General features: G+C 39.6%; 1 protein-coding gene across 5 annotated transcripts in view; it reads left to right on the forward strand.

Annotated features, from left to right (window-relative positions):
- LOC121071375 (BPI fold-containing family C protein-like) overlaps positions 1 to 20507 on the forward strand; it is a 29682-nt gene extending 9175 nt beyond the window's left edge. For 3 of the 5 annotated variants that reach the window (XM_040559616.1, XM_040559620.1, XM_040559642.1), the window contains 14 exons: positions 696 to 807; positions 2796 to 2924; positions 4804 to 4959; positions 5671 to 5734; positions 5822 to 5882; positions 7415 to 7506; positions 8856 to 9029; positions 10230 to 10283; positions 11224 to 11394; positions 11984 to 12051; positions 13483 to 13525; positions 14529 to 14592; positions 15609 to 15685; positions 16214 to 20507. In XM_040559616.1, coding sequence (XP_040415550.1) covers positions 696 to 807; positions 2796 to 2924; positions 4804 to 4959; positions 5671 to 5734; positions 5822 to 5882; positions 7415 to 7506; positions 8856 to 9029; positions 10230 to 10283; positions 11224 to 11394; positions 11984 to 12051; positions 13483 to 13525; positions 14529 to 14592; positions 15609 to 15685; positions 16214 to 16291 — 1343 coding nt within the window. In that variant the 3' untranslated portion in view covers positions 16292 to 20507. The remainder of the gene's footprint in view (positions 1 to 695; positions 808 to 2795; positions 2925 to 4803; positions 4960 to 5670; positions 5735 to 5821; positions 5883 to 7414; positions 7507 to 8855; positions 9030 to 10229; positions 10284 to 11223; positions 11395 to 11983; positions 12052 to 13482; positions 13526 to 14528; positions 14593 to 15608; positions 15686 to 16213) is intronic. The other 2 variants (XM_040559633.1, XM_040559624.1) reach the window with 2 other exon arrangements.
- Positions 20508 to 20649: the final 142 nt, after the last annotated feature.

Here is a 20649-nt window from a genome sequence, read left to right on the forward strand (position 1 = left end):
TAGTGTTTGTTGATGACTTATTCTACATGTGTTATCAATGCACAAACAGCATTGAAACATTCAGGAAAACAGGGATTCCTTTAAGTAAGGAAAGAAGGTAACAAAATAAATCAGAGATCTACAGCATGCTGTAAAATATGTACTCTGAAAGAAAAGGGAAGGAAACATTTAAAAGGGTTGGGTTTAAACCTCAAACAATTTCCTCTATACAAGCAACAATTCAGATAGTTCTCCATTTTACGTACCAGCACTTCAGATGCGTATATTGGCACTTTTTATGAAAGCAAGGACTACATATGTAAGTCATCTTGCAAATACCTAACAGGCCTTTTTATTTAACAGATGTAAGATAATCTGAGATAAACGGGATGACCAAGTGTTTCCAAAGCTATTCACATTGTGTGTGAAGTGAAAGAAGTATAACAGTTTCAAAAAACAGATGAGAGTTCTGGAACACAAAATACAGGTCAAAATCACGTTGGGTTAAATTGTATGTGGGCTAATAGAAGCTAAAATGTGGATGTATAAGGGGTTGGAAGTAGGTCTAGGTAAGGGCTTAAGAACTGAAGGTTTTTAAGAACTGAACATTTTTAAGAACTATGTTAAAAGTGATTAAATTATTTATCAGTATATCTGGACCTTTGCATGCCAGAATCTGGCCTGCAAGGTATGTGCTTTCCTCTGTCCCCTTATAGGCAGGAAGATTGGGATGGAGCTCCTGAAGCAAGCAGTACTGAAAGAGACCTTCCCAGGCTGGAGTGGGCAGGAGAGTTTCTTAGCTATGAAGATCAACTATATGATTTCAAAGTAAGTGAAGGAAACACATCTCAAAGTGCAAAATTATAATGGTTCATCTAACTCCGCTCCCTCTGCCAAAACACTGATTTGTTTTAAAAGTACTTCCTCGTACCGTACTCAGAGATGAGCTTTAGAAAGCCTCTGAAAGAGCACTTCAGCTGTTTTATTAGTCGATTTGACTCAGATTTTGGGGCAAGACAGTTGTATGCATGGCTGTGACACAGCAGGTGAAATGGATGGGAGAGGGAAGAACTGGTATTATTAAACATCTGCTACTATGAAGGACATGTAGCAGTGAAAGGAGTTTGTTTCATGAGCAAAAAGCCATCAACAAAGGCTAGGATGAATATGTGTGCATGGGGATGATGCGTTTGAGCTGATGAGGCAGGAAGATGACTTCTACAGAATCTTTTGGGGTAGATTTACAACGGCTAAAATAGAATTTTGATTATGTAAGTCTCCACTTCTATTTCCTGCTGAGGAAAATCATTGTACTAGGAACAGCCAGTAGACTAACAGGTTTATGGAGCTTCCTACAACATCCCCAAATGAGGAAACTAATAGAAAAGCAGAGTTTTTTACAGCCTTCATTCCCATCTTCCAGTTTAAGCTTTTCCAATAGGCTGTAACCTGAAAAACAGTAACTTCTGATCCTTTAATACTACTTCTGAGTAAAGCTCTGCTGCCCAATAGTATTTTACTTTGTTTTCCTTATAAGTTACCCAGGGCAAGAAATAACAATCTGGGAGACTTCATGATTTTATGCTGGATAGGGCCTGCATCCTGTATCTATACTTAATATTTTGCTAATATTATAATATTCGTTGTATTATATCATCCTTGAGACCTGAATCCTTGCCCATCCAAGAAAGCTGAGTTTGGACAGTCTGGAGAAGAAAGGACAGCGGGGGGTAGTAGGATGTCTTACTGCATGTCTTCCACATCTGCTGGATGGTGGTTATAGAGGATATGGAGCCAGATTCTTCCTGGAAGTACCCAGTGAAACGATGACGGGCATCAAGAAAAACTCCAATTAGAAGTTAGAAAAAATGCTGGGGTGCACCACAACAAGAGCCCAGAGAGACTGAAGAATCTCTATCCTTGGAGATGTTCAAGACTCAAGTGGACAGGGCCCTGAGCTGGCCCATCTTGTAGCAGGGGTGTGATCCAGAAGATCTCCTAAGGTTCCTTCCAACCTAAACTTCATGAACTTCAGAATCCAAATTCATTCTTCCAGCCAGATCTTTAAATCTTCCCAACAGACAATCTGATTTTAGCTCACTGAAAACAGGTTATTAAAGGCAGCCTTACTGCTGCCCAAGATGTTATTGGAAAATTATGGTCATTTTAGCTAAAACTAGCTGGTACCTTCAGCCCCAGGGAAAGTAGATTAAAGGCAGTTGTTTCAGAGATCTCTGCCAGATACCAGGAAACAATGAGGAAAGTCAACTATGTGATTAGGTTGCAGCTGATATCTTTATGATGTTCAGCTTAATTCAGCACACCCATTGCAAGACAATATCCTTGAGTATCAGAAATATTTGTTTTCACGGGGAAATCTTTTATTTAGAAATACTGAGCCACTACAGAGCCCTTTGCTGAGGCAAGGAAGGGGATATAGAAGGGGAAAGAGAAACTTTGATCTTCTTAAGCAAATGCAAATTCAGACAACCTGGGTTTATTTGTAGCTGTAGCATATGGGTTTAACACACACTTATTTCCCCCAGCGAGCACATTTCCCCTTAAGGACTTTGTTTTTCTCCCAGGAGGAGGTTTTAGTTTTGGCCAGGCATCCTTTTTCCCTGATCAGATATCAAGGATTCTTTTTCCAAGGATGCTACTCAGTATAAGGGTATAAGTATCTTTCCTAAACTTTCTGAGAAATACTGCAAAATTCTTCTACCAAAGCATAGACTTTGCCTGTAACAGCAGAAGAGTAGTAGTCCTTCTTAACCTTCTAACCTGCAATCTAATATCCCACGTTCTGTTTTTTGTAGACTCAGAATTGGTGCTGTAGATTTCCCAGAAACTGCTGCTTCCTTTATTCCTGGGATTGGCATTAGTCTATCCATGGCACATGCTTCTGCTACAATCAGTGCAGACTGGAGAATGGAAACGTGGCTGCTGTAAGTATTGTACAGTGCTTTGGGAGTGGGGGAGACAGTTCTGGGAGAGGATTACGAAGGTAATTCAGAAATTTAGTTACTAGTTTTAATTTTTTAAGTCAGATATGCTTTATCATTTAACAGCAGTCTGTTTAGATGAACTCAAGAAGGAAACATTCCCTGCTAACTAATATTTACTTTGTTTGGTTGGTTAAGTATTCTACACCTAAGCGTGTCTCTTTGGGAAGTCTCAAGTCAGACAACTGTTAGCATGCCCAGTTTGTCCAGACTGTATATGATACGAATATTCAGAACTACGGAGTTTGTGATGACAACGTTTGTTACTTTTTTGACTCTGTAGCCAATTATCCATTTGCTAGTACAGTGTATATTGTCTTCCAAAGTGTTCATATTATAAGGAGAGTACTGTCAAAATGCCAAACACTCAGAAGTTAGGAAATTATACAGGTCAGGTCACTGCGGAAAACTGACTTGGCTTCAGGTGCCTATGCAGTATGAGGTTGTCTTCAATTACGTGATCATACACTGATTTTTCCACTTTTTTATCTCAGCATTTTTGCTATAGATTTTTAATATTCTAGATTTTCTCTTTTGTTTCTTTTTTCTTCTTCTTTCTTTCTTTCTTCTTTCTTTTTCTCTTTCTTTCTTTCTTTCTTTCTTTCTCTCTTTCTTTCTCTCCTCTCTTTCTCTCTTTCTTTCTCTCTTTCTCTCTTTCTTTCTCTCTTTCTCTCTTTCTTTCTCTCTTTCTTTCTTTCTTTCTCTCTTTCTTTCTTTCTTTTCCTTCTTTTTGGAGAGGGAGAGCTAAAACATCTGGGATATCAGCAAAGGTTGCAAGGTGCTAATCTCTACAATTGGGGTTAATGGAGTAACTGATAACAGCAGTAGGCAACACTCTATTTGTGAGAGAAATAGTAGAGAAAGATGGATCACCAAGCTGAGTTTCACAGCGTGTCCTGATTTCAAAGCAGCACACAGCTTTGCATTTTTAGTTTTTAGTACTGGCAGCTGGAAACTGCTGTCACAGTGGCCCCAACCTGTCTGTTGTTCCTTCTGTCATACCAGCATTGTGAGGAAAAGGATACCGTGTTCAGCAGGGCAAATCAATTGTTCCCAAACACAAAGCCACCTCTCCTTCATGCTGAAGGGCGAGGACCTGGGCATAATCTAAAGGGACCCCAGAATTATAAAACTCTGAAGGCTTCACAAACTGCAATGGAGACAGGGAGCTGTCCCATGCAGGGTTTGGGGGAGGAGGTCAAAGCCAGCTTTGTTGGAGTGCAGGGTTGTGAAGGAGATTTCTTGCCTTTTTGAAGGGCAGAGAGAACACACTATGCTCTCTGCTCAGTATGTTTTGTGCATAGCTGTAGATTTAGATAGATCCCAAATATGCCCCATTCTTCAGTCTTACACATTGTTTTCAGCTTAGAATAAGAGGGTGCTGCTGAAAATAAGCTTTCCAAGGGAGACCCTTGACAACCCAGTCTTTCTGGGCTGTTTTACAGGGTCAAGAATTGGGTCTTATCCTAGATTCTTAGGTATCCCTGGGTTCCCAGATCTCACTGTTGCCCTCCTCTCTACAGTGTCCCAGAGCACTCTGCCAGTCACAAAATCTCCTTGCAGGCCCTTTGCTCCTGGAGGTCTGGAGCAGGGACTCTGCCTCAATGAATCATGTCCTGGAAACTCATGCATATAATCTGTTTTCAATGCAATGCATGTCCCTAATAGATGTTAATCCCTAAAAAAAAGCAGTCATTCTAGATGGTAGAAGCAAGAAGTCCTTTCAAAGCGGATTTATAGATAGTTTCTTAAATTATTGCCTTATAGAACGTGTTTCCCTGACTGATGGTTTTGTTTTGTTTTGTTTTGTTTTTCTAAGCAGCAAAGACCAAGGAAGAATTACAGTGTCCATCTCAGGACTGTTTATTGCAATTATCTTCAAAGTATCACGGGACAGCACAGGCCACTTGTCCATATTGCTACACAACTGCCAGCTGAGCATTAGTAGGGTAAAAGTCAAGTTAAATGGAGGATCTAGGTATGTACAGGAGAATTTCTAGTTGCTGTGTGGGAAATAGTAGAGTTTGTCACATGAAGCCACTTTCAGATTTTGACTTTTAGGGATCCAGTTACAGGATACAATTATCAAAGGTTATCAAAATAGGTTTTTAAAGGTCTGTTTGCAAAAACAGGCTCCTTTGCTGAGTGTGTGAAGTGTGGTTAATCCACATTTCTCTGAGCATGTGCTAAAAATGAGCTGACTGGACATAATGCATATGAAAAATTTCAGCTTGAGTATATTAAAGAGTACAAGATTGCAAATAGAAATATTCAGAAGGGGATCTAGATTGATCATGCATTGTTACAATTTGACCTACAATTTAAAAATAAAACTTTTTATTCCAAAATAAAATGTGAAGTAATGTTTATAGTTCTCGTTATTTTGATTTTCTAGAGAGCTTTATGTCGTACATAGAGAGAAAATGTGGCTAATTGTTATCATCAAGTTTACATGAATATTCTCAACTTGGCAGATTGCCTTCTAAATAGCTCCCATGAGACTGAGAACAACTAGCATTTTTCTGAGACTCACAAATTAATAAAAACAATTAATTGTACAGTCTACCAATATTGCTGTAATAGCATTTCATTAATCTAAATGATATTAATGTTCCAGTCTGGTAGATTTTATATTTCAAAGATTTCAATCCATGATAAAAAGTCTTTGTTTTTGTTTCCTTTTCTCCAGCTGGATAGCCAGCTTCCTGTCTGGTTATCTCGAGAAGCCCATTCAAAACAAATTGGATGAAAATGTAAGTTTCTAAAGATAATTTCAGCTAGTGAAGGGAGGATTTCAAATACAGACCTTACGTTACTGACGTCTCTCTCTTTTCATATAGCTATGCCTAAACATCAAATACAAAATACAAATGATGGATGCACAGCTTAGAAAACATAAGGGTGAGTTGTTGAAAACAGGTTTTTAAGTAATTTTCACAGTGCTCAGTTTGTACCATTTTTGTTAGATGCCAAACCTTCCCTGTGTTTACCGTACAAAAAAGCAAAGGGATAAAAACAGAGCCATTTTTCTGTACCTTATCCTGTTCCAGACTCTTAGAAATCTCTTGCAAGAACCTTATATACAATGTTCAGGTTTCTTCTATGCTCATAGCAGGTCACCTGTAATCCTTCTCAGTTTGTTCTAGCTGAACATGCCTAGATAGCTTAGATTTTCAAGCTGAACATTTTCACACTGATCCTTTATGCTCTTGGTACCGTGGCCATAAGAAAACCCGAGTAAGTAGTAACCCACTAAAAAGCTAATAAACATCCCATCCTGCACTGCAGTCCTGCAAGATCTTGCAAACTTATCATATCTTGTTTTAAACTTGTGTTCAGTGAGATAATAAAATGCTGCAGGATGACAGTGTCACCTTAAGCATATTTCTCTTCACATCAGTAACAATTCCTGTGTCACTCTTGTAGAGACATGGAGACAATAGATAAATATGTTCAAAAAGCATGTAGGATTTTCATGATTATAATCAATAAGTATCCCACAACTTTTCTTTCTTTTTTTTTCCAAGAGTAAGAATATTTAACTGTAGCTTTCACCAATTCAAATTTATGTAATTCTGCTGTTGTATAATTCATGTCAGATAATTTGTTTCTGCTCTTCAAAACATTTCAGTTTGCATTGTGGATATAGCTGTTATCAGCTCCATATTCAGAAGCAGTGTATGTAGAAATTGTTTTTTCCTACAATGGCTTATACCCACCATGTGCCAAGCACTGGCAAATATTACTGAAGATCACGGTCATCAAGAACATTATCTTTCACAGTTGTTACCCAAACACTTCAGGCTGTGCTGTCATATTGAGGAGTTAATAATCTCTGTGTGAATTCACCATTTCTCTTTAAAACCATCTGATTGTATTTGTGGTATGAACAGACCTACAATGCAATCAGAAACAGCAATCAGTCTGAAGTTGCATGTGAGCACCTTTCAGAAAAAAGGTCTTCAATCATACTGTCTGATAAAGAGCACTCCATTGTTGTGAACAAACATCTCTTGTTTTCAACACTGATATGCATAAAAATGTGCTAATGTCATCTTCCAAAGTATTTAGTACTATGTACTATTATTTCACTAACCATATAGAATTTTATTTCTTTTGTGCAAACAAATAACAAAAAAAGGAGACCCTGCCTAGGTATTTCTTTTACTGCATGGAAGCAGATTTCTGAGGGGTGTATTCAGTTGTGAAACAAGAGAACTATGCCTTAAACTGGAGGAATTGGTGACTTTCTCTGAGGTGATACTCTCCCTTTTTCCCTTAAAACATTTTTTTAAACTTTCTTCTTCCTTCTCCCACTGTTCTCCTTCTTCAGATTCATAATTTCTAGAACATCTTTGCCTTTAACTAAACAAAAGCTGTTTGTGATATTTTTGTAATAATGCTTGTTTTGTTTTTGTCCATTATTTTTCTAGTCTTAAGCCAGATAGATGCCTTTGCACAAATAGACTATTCCCTAGTTAGTTCTCCAGCAGTCTTGAAATCCCACATTAACTTGGATTTGAAGGTAATTTGCCATTAATATTTCTGTGCTCTCTAAGACTGTTCTGATACTCTTTTGCATTGATTCATTTTCTTTCACTACAGTCTTACTCAGCCTCTCTGCTATTAATTAGAAAAGCCATAAGACATTTGGACGTTTTGGGTAACAGCCATTTTAGAAACCAGATACAATTGTTTACTTAATAAAATAACTGCATTGGTTAATTAACCAAAGTTATTATTTAGAATTAAATTATTTCAGAGTTGGAACTTCTTCAGAGGTGCTTTATAATCAGTGATACATAATCCATGATGGCTACCAATGTGACTGCAATTCTGAGTATTTGTTTTGGGATGATTTAGGGTTTTGTTTATGTACAGTCACACCCCAAAAAAAGCCTTTTCACAAAGAGTTCTTGAGCAGCACAAAGCAGGTCCTTCTTCATTTATTTTTCACGTTCCCTGGCAAGAGAGATCCCAGCAACACCCATTTGTTCCAGCAGCTTCAATAATCACAGAATCACAGAATCATCTAGGTTGGAAGAGACCTCCCTATTGCTCTCAAAACTGGCTTCCCTTTAGATAGATGTGCTAGAGTTACAGTTGAAACTCTCCCTCTGGTTATTCTGTTCAAACAACTGTTACCATCTTAAAAAAAAATAAAAATAATAATACTCTACAAATGGGGTATAGACAGCTTAACAGTACTAAGCAATTATTATTCAGCTGCTGTAGCTAGCTAGAACTTACAGGATAAGCTTTTCAAGCTGACACCCATGATGAGATACCAGATGAGTCTTATTCATTTATTAATCAGGTAAGAAAGTTATTAGCCGTCAGTGTTCCTTGGATCAGGCTGATTCTTAATGTTTTTGAGTTGCTATCTTCCAACTCTCAACTCTCGTTTTAGAGTTAGGTGGTATAAAAAGGTTCCTTTGTGTCCCTCTATTAAACTACTTCCAGTGCTTTTGGAGTGTGGAGAGGGGTTCCTGAAGATTTTAGATGAATGTCACTCTTAGAATTAAGTTAACAAATATATCTTTGCAACAAGAGAGAGAAAAATCTCTTCAAGAGGATTTTTGTTCTCTCTCATGGTAGCAGTTCAGAATATTCACCTGAATGCTCAAATTCAAATTTAGAAAGGGCGGAAGCCAGTTTTTTTCTGTGATTCCTGTGTTTTTCCAAAAGTACTTTCATTTGCTGATTTTCAGGGCATATAATCAACTCGCTTGCTTGCTTCAGGTTTTCTTTAATATCAAGTTTTTCTTCAGGTAAGAAGATGGAATAAGAATTCTTTCTGTTGAACCACTGCTAATGCATTCTGACAAATACAAATGTTTATAAGTAGAAATATTTGTTAATAACTCATTGCAGGGCACAGTTTATCCAGTAGGAAATCACACAGACCCTCCCTTTGTGCCAGCTCCATTTGGTCTCTCAAATCGTGGTGATTCCATGCTCTGCCTGGGAGTCTCCAATTATTTTCTTAAGTCTGCTTCACTGGCTTACTACAGAGCAGGGGCCTTTAACATCACCATTTCCAAAGAGGTGAGTGTAATTTGCATGTAGCAGAATTACAAATATCAGGAGCATGGGTAGTCAGCAAAGGAGATTAATACATTGGGTTTGCCATTTCACACAGATCTGGGTCATGCTTCTACCACTTGTAAGAGTGATCCAGGACATTCATTCCATATTTCATCATTTTAGACAGTCAAAGCCTCCTTCAGACCTGGGTTTGCTGGCAGCTCTAGGCAAGGAGTGACAGATACAAATGTCACAGAGTCAGTGTGCAAGGGATGGCAGAAAGAACCAAAGAAAGCTTTTCTCTACATGAGATACAAATAGGAGAGGGAAACATAAAATAGGAAAAAGCGTACTTAAGCCACAGTCTGCTGCATAGAGGCCCACAGCAAATGTATTGGCTGTGCTGAGAGCTAGAATAAACCCTCAGATTTAGCAGCAGAACAAGGCAAGAAGAAGGTACAAGGAAACTAACCTCTCAGTTGCAGGTGAAGAACGTATAAGACTTCTCCCAGAAATGCTGTTTCCACAGTGACAGTAGACTGAGATTCCGTGAAGTTTTCCTAATTGAAACATTGCTAAGAAAGTCCTTATAAAAAGTGGTGACACAAATGGCACTGACAAACACTGTCATAGTGGTCAGCAGCTAAAGGGCAAATGAGATTTTTGAGTCCTGTCTCCAACAGATTCAGTATATTCCATCCAAGAAAGTCCCAAAGGCAGGAAGTAAGCAACATGCCATGTCTCTTCTTTCAAAGAATAATGTCTACTGACTATTTGGTCAGTGACCCAGAGACATGAGAAAGAAGTCCATGAGAAAGAAGTCTGTCACTCTTCTGTCCCGCAGAACACTGGCTTCCCTAAGAATGATGTTGGGGCAAGGAAATGCTACATTAAAACATGGTTTATTTAAAAACAAAGTAAACAGAGTATGTTTTTTCAAGGAAAACCTCATTTTCAAGCTCATATAATGATGTCAGGTTGGAAATAAGGAGAAATTTCTTCTCATAAAGAGTAGTCAGACATTGGAACAGGTTGCCCAGGGAGGTGGTGGAGTCACCATCACTGGGAGTGTTTAAGTAAAGGTTGGACGTGGTGCCTGGGGACATGGTTAGTGGGTGACATTGGTAGTAGGGGGACGGTTGGACCAGATGATCTTGGAGGTCTTTTCTAACCCTAATGATTCTATGATTCTGTGACCTAATTTATTTAATTTGTTTACAGCTTGCTGCTACATTTAACCTAAATACAGCCATACTTAAAGATTTTGTTCCTGAGGTGGGTACTTCTGCTTGTACAGACCTTTTAAGAAAGAATGCTAGCTGATGTGTCCTGTGGATATCGTCTGTGTACTAGCTCATTTGCAGAAGTTTGGAGGAGATAAGGAAACTGAGCTGGTTTACGCGTAGTGGAAGATTCAAACGTACATGTCTGGCCCCTCATAGCTCTATGTTCGTCTTAACTATGTCACACTACTCTGAAGTCATCCTCTGCCCCCATAAGTGCCAAATTTGCTCTCAGTCTCTGAAATAATTAACAAAAGTATGTAGTAGACATCTTCAGGGAAATCAGTCTCCTTTCCAGGCATCGCTGTTCTTGGCAGCCTGATTTCTCTACGTCAAGATATCTGCTGGCTGCTGGAGATTATATCCAATGGGAAGTAATGGTCATGAGGAGCACAGTTTATAAATGTGATGCAAGTCATTAAGATACTATGAGATGCTTTAACAATTCCTAACGCGGCAACATTTACTATGAATTTATGAAATTAGTCATCTATGGCACTGTAAACTAAAGTTCTTTCCTCTAGGAGTTTCTCTATTTTTCAGAAAATTGGCTGTTCTGGAAGGCTACCTCTCTTCCAAATTCTTTATATTGGCTGGGTCGTTACTTTTTTATTTACATCAATCACTCATTTCTTTAACATGTGTTGCCAGTCCCCTCCGTCTGAAGTCACTTAAATTATTTCTTCAGATATGTTCAATATAGGTGTGTCTAAAGCTTCATCATTTATGATCTCTGAAACTCAGAGTATATGCCATGCTAATTTAAACATTTAACTTGGTGTAATTGAAATGGAGTATTTTGAATCTAGTTTAATTAACTATATTGCTATATAACACCTGATTATGATGTAGCCACAGAAACTATAGTTTAAGAAAAGCCTAAGGTGCAGGAACTCCACATTCAATCTTTTCTTCTCTTTGAAACCTCACAGATTACTCTGCATTATGTAACAGCATGCCCAGTGCTTCTGAAACTGATGGCTACATCACCAGCTGTGGTCAGTTTGCAGGCAGACAGATGCAGCCTACAGATCTCTGGCTGTGTAGAAGTGTTTGCTGTTCTGCCAAATTCAACTTCCCAGCACATCTTTACAGGGAATCTAGTAAGTAGCATGAACTAGAAGATAACGTTCAGTGCTGGAGCTGAACAAATCACACAGGAATTTTCCAGTTCCTTCACAAAAATGTATACTGTTCTGTTGCATTTCACGGGGAGGAAAGATGCACTAAATATTGTAGAATTTAATATGCAGGTACAAGAAGCTATTTATGAAAGCTCTTCTTTCCATGTGGGGTGTTGAGTGATTATTCAAGAATAAATTTTACTATATATAAGTGATTATCTGATTCCCAGTCTTCCTAATCTATTTGTTATAAAACAGTTCAGTGTGTCCCCATGACTCTCTTCATTAGGTTGAAAATGAACCAATTATGTCAGCCATGCAGGAATTTAAATGACCCTAATGATAAGGAGGCAATCAGGGCAGTACTATCACTTCATTCAGACAATCCCTGTTGCTGTCAGAAACTGGCAAATTCACAAATGATTTCACTATCTACGCATACTGACTAAATAAAATGTTTAGACATTGTGTTTCCAATCACAAAAAGCAATTACATTTGCTCCTGTATCTAGGACAGTATCTGTCTGTGTATACAGTCACAGAACACTGTTTTGTTTTTCCCTTGCAGACAGCAAGTACCAGAGCTGATCTGACAATAACCAAACAGAAGCTGATAATCTCATTACTTCTGAAGAGGTAACTAAGGAAAATTCAGAAAGTAACATTAATGATCCCAACATTAGGACTCACCAGAACTTCATTGTGTCAGTCTGACAGTGTTTGTTTCACTGTAAGAAAAAGAACATTAATTACCTTCTTTCTCACAGGGGCTCTAAGATACTCTGACTGCTTAATCTATATTGTGCAGATGAAGTATAATAATACCGGGGAACAACCGTGTGTCTTGTGCAACATAATATTACCCCTTTCTCAAGGTTAAACACCCCTCAAGATGGCAATGTATTAGTTACCTTAAAGGCATCTGTTTAAGTCTGTGCTAATGCTGGAGAACGGGGTTCAGTAGTTTATTCTAGACCCTCTACATGTATTTCCCATGCCATGTCAGCATCATAAAAAGAACTGCCACCATGAAAACACTTTACAAGAGCACTACAGCCAGCTTTGTATGCCTTTACATGAGGGGAAGGGAAAAGTGAGACTACAAAGTAACCACACTTGCTGTTTTTGTGGTTATGTACAGTTACAGGTCTTCTCAGATGGCTTACAGTAAATTTTATTCACACTTCAAACTGAGCTATATTTTACAACTCCTTTCTCCCTAATGACACGGTTGTGTAGAAGCACAGACTCTCAAGCAAGTAGTCCCTACCTGTGTTTCTTCTTGGCAGTTCTGCACTCCACGTTGGGGCAGAATTCCAGAATATATGATATTTTTTAACCTATTACATTTCCATTAAAGAAAAATGTAGGCAGCCTTTTCTTAGTTTTGATCACTGGGCCTTTTTAACAGGAAGAGGGGACTTGGAGTGATCAGTGCCTGTCATATGAGTTCAAGAAATAATGTTGCCACTCAGCCAGAGCTTTTGACATGAGATTGTGTTCTTCAATATGCTGTCTTTTTTTATGTGTTTGTTTTCCCCAGAATTATGTTTACAACGACCTGAGGTTTATCGAAATCATAACAAACACTTGAGGAATGTGTAGTTCAGCCATTGCAGGAAGTAGTAATTCCAGAGAGATTTTTCTTCCCAAGTCTTGTAGTCACAGCCCAAGACTACACATGACTGTAGAAGGAGATTGGTATCAGAAAGATCCTAGTAATTCTACAACCGATTTGTAGTTGTGCCAGTTTTGATTAAAAGCTGTTGGGAAACAAAGAGTCTTTGGCAAAGTGAATTAGCGTGAAATCAGTAATTGTACAAATGAGATGTAAAAGGAAATGCAAATTCTCACTGCCTACTATACTTTTGCATTTTATTTCCGTACACACATTATGCAGCGCTTAAAGACAAAAAAAAATCTTTTTTTTTTTTTTTTCTGGACTGCAAAGGTGTGTTTCTTCAAGACTGTTCACTTCAGATGGTCTTTCATCTTCAAGCAGTGGCTGTGCATAACTTGTGCCTTCATCCTTTCTCTCAGTCCTTTTCTTTTACTTCTTCCCCTTAGGCTCCAGTTCTCCCTGCTGAACACTACTGTTGGCTTCTCTGAGGTAAGTTGATGGCTTCAGTGCCTAGGAAAGGTATCTGATCTCTTTAGAGATAAAAAGCAATTCAACAAAACTTGTTGCTGGAAAATTCTTGGTCTGACTTGGGTATCATCTGCCACTGCTCTTTCTGCTTTGAAATAGTATATTCTCTGCTTCTCTTTTTCTTTCCAGTAAGAGGAAATACCTCCTGGAGTGTTTTCTTTCTCATCAGAAGCACCAAATGTCATTTATTACCATGTAATATTAGTTGAAACAGGGAGGCCTGGGGCTGCATGACCTAGCAAGCTAGTTGATTTTGCTTCTTTCTGTATCCAGCAACACAAAGGCAGGCATGGGGCTAGAACATCTTCTAGCTGTTTCTGTCAGCCAACCTGAATTTACAGATGAATTAAGAAGGCCTAGCAGTAGGAGTAAGTACAAAGTCAAGCTTAAGCTCAGTTTCAAATATCTTGAATCACTTCAAACAAATAAAAGGGGAGTAAAAAATAGGGGTTAAAAGAAACAGCAAGCCACTGGTTAGATCTTTCACCATAGACTGAGAAGTGGTCAGGGTGACTCTGCAGCAGCTCAGCCCAACCTACATCTTTAAGTGATGAGAGGAAAACACTAATCACGGTAGCTGAAGACAGAGCACCGGAACAGGGGCAGTTCTTGCCACACAGAACACAATTCAGTTCTGAGAACTGAGACTTGGAAGCTGAGATGAGGTTAAACGGATCATATTCTTACAGTTAAGGTTGATCCCAGATACTTTACATGCAGAAAAAATATCACTTATGTTGCAAGAAATATGAACACCCCACCCCATTGCCTTGTAAATTTTGCATTGTCCAAATGCAACTTAAAACAAAAAAAAAGTTATTTTTAACCTGAGATTTTCTTTGCCAGTTTCTGTTCTGATTTTCTTGCATGTTACTTCAGTTCTAACCCTCCATCTCCATCCTCAGGTTACAATCCCCTAGGCATCACACAATAATCACCAAATGTGTTTTCCCCCTTACTGCAGGTCTCACTGGTAAAGAATTTTCTGTCTTACGCTTTACGGAATGTAGTGATCCCAGTAATCAATGGTAAGGATCGTGGCCAGTTCCTGAGCACAGTTGGTGGGAAAGCAAGACTGAAACTGTGAAAGGGAGTGCCCAGTTTTAAAGAATGTTACAGGAGGTTTTTTGTCAGTTTGGCTAAATCTGGACTGGTCTGCTCTGTGCTGGACCCTCAATCACCTGAATCAGGCAAGGGCTGGAACAGAGTGAGTCTCAGCATCCTTCGGAATGCTGAGCCTGGGTTTCCTTCTCAATGAATGCAGTGCAGCAGCAGAGATGAGACATGCCTGAGTCTCATCCCCACAGAGTCAAGCCATGACCAGAGAAGGGCCCAGACTTGGGAAGCTCAGAATCACATCTGCATCCTGGGGCTACAGGATAGCATCAGGAACGTTAGGACTTCCCTCTGCCTTTGCACTCCCCTGCTGCCCTAGGCAGGACAAAGTAGAAAATGGGCTTAGTGGGATACAGACAGTGAAGGATGATGAAGAAGGAGGTAAAGGTGGAAAGAAACAGATTGAGGAGTACAGAAGGTGCCCATGGGGTAAACAGAACCAAAGAGACTGCTGAGGAAGAAGGTGAGATATTAATGAGGAGAAAGGAAGAATGGAAAGAAGAGACACAAAAGTCAGATGGCTGGAAAAGCATATAGCAGTAAAGCTGGGACTTGATCCACGAAAGTAGGGATAAATGAGAATAAGAGGGACTGACAGGATTAAAGGATAAGGTAGAGAAGAAAGTGAAAGGAAGAGAGAATAAGTCAGAATGGGAAACAGCAGAAAACAAATCCCATGGGGCAGTTAATCTGAAAAGGAGCGGAGGCAGTCAGGTCCCATTGTCATACAGCTGAGAGATGTAAGAGTGCTACTTTTTCACAGGACTTTTTAAATTTTTAGGAAACACAAGTAACAGCTCCCTTGCAGAGGCACAGTGATGGCTGATTAAAGGGAAACTGTAAAACTAGTTTAGTTCCTACTGAAAGATGCTTCTGAAGTGTATTTTATTATTACCTAAAGATATATTTGTATTTGTCCTTTTCTAAGATAAACTAGGAAAAGGATTTCCTATTCCTAACTTCGCCCACACTACCCTGATTGGACCTGTAATAAAAATGAATCAGGTGAGAATCACAATTTCTTGTTCAAGAAAAATGCTTACTTTTCAGGTCTGTGAATTTGTGTGTATTGTCATGTTGGGTTTCTAAATGTAGTTAATAGTAAAGCTTTAGTGTAACTATACACTAGATTTAAAATCCAGACTTTGGATGCACCCCACTACCACCACCACCTTAGGGTGCTTTGGGTAATTGTAGGTTATAAAGGGTTCTCTAGCCCTTTGGGGAATGCCAGCAAAGTGAAAACACCACAGGGATAGCTCTGCTATACCCAGTAGGTCTTAGGAGCTTTGAGTGCATGAGTTCTCTCTACTCTGCCCTTTCTGTAGTGCTAAGAGGCAACTTGGGGTTAGCATTACCCAGTCTTCTGGAGGGCTGTGTTAACTCACATTAGAGCCTGTTCATACACTGAGGTCAACTAAATTGCAGGAAGCATAAAGCTACCCTTATCTCCTGCAGTGCTGAGGGGTTTACCGTGGAATCTACTAACCTTGAATATGTCCATCTGAAATTTACATGTTCTTCTTTCCTCAGGGTCATCTGTTGATTTTCACTGATGTTCACTACAAACATGAGGAAGGGGAAGATGAGGACCTTCACAGTCAATCCTAATGTCCCTTTACTTTCAAACAACAATAGAGAAAAATGAAGTCTTCCTTCTGTAGGCTTGTATGGAGTAGTTGCTATAAGATTAGAAGCATGGCTCTTGGTCACTATTTTTGATGTTTTGTTACTTTTCATGAACTGAATCTGTTGGTTTTTAGTATAGCAGGTGTAGCTGACTGTTATTGATATTTTAGAAAACTTGTTGCAGTATGATGGAAAGGAGTGACTGGTTCTTTTTACTAGTGCTATAAACACCAATGTTTATTAATTTCAGATACCAGTTGTCGCATTGTTCAACTTATCTCCATTAGTGTTAGCAAAACTTTATATAGAGTGAGACCTTATTCTTTGTAATATTTTCACAATGCATCCCTTTGTAACTGTATTCCATGAGTGGGAACAGATTATGAAATCCAGTGAATTATCATAGAACTACAGAATCATAATTTATGTTGAAGGTAACCTCCAGATCTAGTCCAGAGACCAGCTAAGAATAGGACTAGGTAGATCAAGTTGCTGAGGGCTATTTCCAGGTGAGTCTTAAATACCTCTAAGGACAGAGATTCCACAACCTCTCTGGGCAACCTGCTTTGCTATTTAACCCACCTCAGAGTAAATTTTTTCCTGATATCTAATCAGAATTCCCATGTTCCAATTTAGCTTCATTGCCTTTTGTCCCACCACCATGCACTTTCAAGAAGAGTCTGTCTCCGTCTTCTCTGTATCCTCACATCAGGAAATTGTAGACAACAAAAAGGTCATGCAGGCCTTCTCCCCAAGCTGAACAGACTCGGTCTTTCAGACTCTCCTAGTAGGTCATGTTCTCCAGCCCCCTAACCGTTTTCGTGACACCTGGTGGACTTGATCCAGGATGTCAATATCCTTCTTGTACTGGGGAGCCCAAAGTGGACACAGTACTTCAAACACAGTCTTGCAAGTGCCAAATAGAGAGTAAGGATCACTTACCTGGATCCTGCAGCTTTATGTTCTTGTTGTCCACTAAGACTCTGAGATCCTTTTCTGCAGAGCTGCTTTCTGAACAGCCCCAAGCCTCTACTGATGCAGGGCATTACTCCCTTTACTCCCTCACAGATTCAAGACTTCATGCTTGCTCTTGTTGAACTTTATGTGGTTCCTGTCAGCCTGCTTCTACAGCTCATCCAGCTTCCTCTGAATTGCAGCCCTGCTCTCCAGCTTATCAACTGCTCCCCCCAGTTTGGTGTTGAGCACAAACTTCCCAAGAACACACTCTGTCCCCTCATCTGGGTCATCAGTGAAGGCACTGGTCACAGTACTGATTCCTGTGGGACATCCAGTGGTTGCCAGTCAATATTTGGACTTTGCTGATCACAACTCTTTGATTCTGGCAGTGCAGACAGTTTTCAACCTACCTTCTCTAGCCTGTATGTCAACAGTTTGGTGATGAGACTAATTGATACTGTTTGAAAGGCCTTAATGAAATCAAAGTAGACAACATCCACTGCCCTCCCCTCATCCACAGAACCACTCAGCTCATCTCAGGAAGTAGCGAGGTTGGTCCGACATGATCAGCCCCGACAGGGAATACCTGTGCAGGCTGTTTCCAGTTACCTTCATGTGCTTTAGAAATGGCTTCTAAGATATTTTGCTCCATGTCCTTTTCAGGGACTGAGGTGAGACTGACTGTCCTGTATTTCCCTGAAACATCCTTCTTGCCCTTCATGAAGACAAGTGTGATGTCTGCCTTTTTTCAGTCATGAGGAACTTCTGACTGCCATGACTTTTCAAAGGTGATAGAGAGCAGCTTCTTGCTGACAGCAGCTGTGCAGCACCTTTGGATGCATCCTGTCAGGTCCCATGGATTTGTGTATGGGACAACATAAATTCTGTCTTCCTCTACTGCAGATAATACCTCACTCCCACAGACTCTGCAAGGAGCCCAGGGACCTGGGAGTCCTCACAACAGATCTCGCTAATGAAAATGGCTTTCTCTACATCTCTTGTCACCAGTCACTTGGCCCCCTGAGCAATGGGCCCACACTCATCTTAGCCTTCCTTTTGTTGTTGATGTATTTACAGAAACGTTTTTTGTTGCCCTTCACCTCTCACACTTGTTTCAGCTCCAAATGAGCTTTGGCTTTCCTGACTTCATTCCTACATGTGCAAGGAATGTCTTTGTGTTCATTCCAAGTAGCTGATCCCAGTTTCCATCTTCTGTATGCTTCCTTTTTGTATTTGAGTTCACTCAAGAGCTCCATGTTCATCCACTCTGGCCTTCTGCCACACTTGCTTAACTGTCTGAACATTGCAATGGAGTGTTCTTGTGCTCTGAGGAGGTTGTCCTTGAAGATTAGCCAGCTCTTCTGGGCCTCTGCTCTCCAGGGCAATTTCCCACAGATCCTGCCAAGCAGGCTCCTGAAATCTGCACATCTGAAGTCTACAGCTGTAATTCTGTTCTTTGTCTTGCTTACTCCTCTCAGGATCTGAAACTCCAGTCTCATGCTCATTGCAGCCAAGGCTGTCCTTGATCTTAACATCATCCAGCAGCTCTTCCTTGTTTGTGAGTAGCTGCAGCTCTTTAAGGATATCAATCTCCACATAATTCTATAGCTCTTGTATTTCCAAAATGGAGCCGGAAAGTTTATTTTGTCCTATGTCAGTGTCACCATAGACATGTAACCAGGAGATAGTAAAGTGCATGGAAAGAAAAACTAGGCTATGAATGTCACACTACAGAAAGTACTGTTCCAGCATAGGACAGAAATGTGGCCAAGGGTTGATTTTTCTCTGTATCAGTTTATGTATCTAGCTGGCTGCTACAGTTTTTTTACTGAAAAAAAAAAAAAAAAAAAAAAGCATCCTGAAACCTAACAGCAGTAAATCACTGCAGGACTTCCAGTTCATTGTATTCTGTGGTAGGAGAAGACTGACTATAAAATAAATGGAAGAAAAGAACTCAAAAGAAATCGAGGTTTTAAAATAGTTTAGTGTCCCTCATTGCTCCAGACACTTCTTTCTGCCTGTTTGGGGGAGGATTGATGAGACAGGGGAAAAAAAGAACTAACGCCCTGGTGCCCATCTCTTCTCTCTTCCAATGGGACATGTTCTCCAGTACAGACTGAGTGCCATGGCTGGATGGGCCTTTCCAAACTAGAGCCATGCCTTAGTGTGATGCTGCCCCTTAAGCCCTAGGCCCGTGACTGTTGTTCACGAAGTGATAAAGAAATTGTTTCTCTGAGGACTAAAGAGGATGCTGAATATACCAACAGTTCTGCCATATCATCCTGTACTTACCTACTGGTCAGTACACCATTTTTGATCTGGTCTTATTTCCCAGTTGACAGAACAAGGGAAAAGATACATGTGCCTCAATGTGCTGCAGACTAGAGAGCATAGAGAAAGGGGAGAATTAGGGAGACAGGGAAGAGGGACTGCTGGAGCACCAAGCTAGAGGCAACAACTGGAATCATGCAAAGCCAGAGTGATCTGCAGAGATGCAGCAACAAGCCTCCATTGATTGCCATGCTGATAAGCTCATTGGGTTTCTTGTATATTGGGTAAAAAGGATTGCAATCTCCATTAACATATAGATTGAAACAAATGCTTGATGGCTCAATATGGAAAATTAAAATAAAATATTTCTCACAGAGCCTCTTTCTAACGCCTTGAAAAGTGAGAAGTTTGGATTTAGAAACAATTTGCAGCATATTTGAATATGTGATCTGAATATATTTGTGAGCAGATATTTGGCTTTTACTGGTATGTTTGTAGAAAGAAATGATGAAACTGTTCTAGACGCCTTAGTTTTTCTTTATTAACTTTTGCTGAAAGTTTTATCTGAACCAGGTGGTACTCCATTAGAAGAACCATAAAATGCTAAAAGGATATGAAGAGGATAACCTGAGATAGTTTTTAGGCAATACAGTTGTTTGTAAATGTTGGAGATCTATGCGGATGGAAATTGTGGAGCTTTTTCTTTGCTCTGAAGGAACTGTGAGACTTGTACAAAAAAGTTAAAGGAGAGGTTTATGTAAATGGTGTTGTGATTTTTATTCATCCTCAGTTGCCAGAGGTATAAATAATGAATGATTATGCATGTACTGCCTGCAGTGAATGATGGAACTGTGTATAGTATGAGTATTTGTTGACTGACTGACAAACGTCTCTCCCCTTTTCTATTCACGATTGCACAATGAAGTGACTCAGATTGTCCAGCAAAGTGCTCCGTGCCTGAGGGAATTAGCTTGGCTTACATGCAAGCTAATTGATTAAATCACCTCTTTCACAAGCCAAGTAGTACTGGTCAGCTGAAGGATAGGCAACCAGAAGAAATAGAAAATGTTGTCTGCAAGGACTTGACACTATGTATTTACGCTATAGATATA

This window comes from Cygnus olor, chromosome 1, assembly GCF_009769625.2.
Source record: "Cygnus olor isolate bCygOlo1 chromosome 1, bCygOlo1.pri.v2, whole genome shotgun sequence".
NCBI lineage: Eukaryota > Metazoa > Chordata > Aves > Anseriformes > Anatidae > Cygnus > Cygnus olor.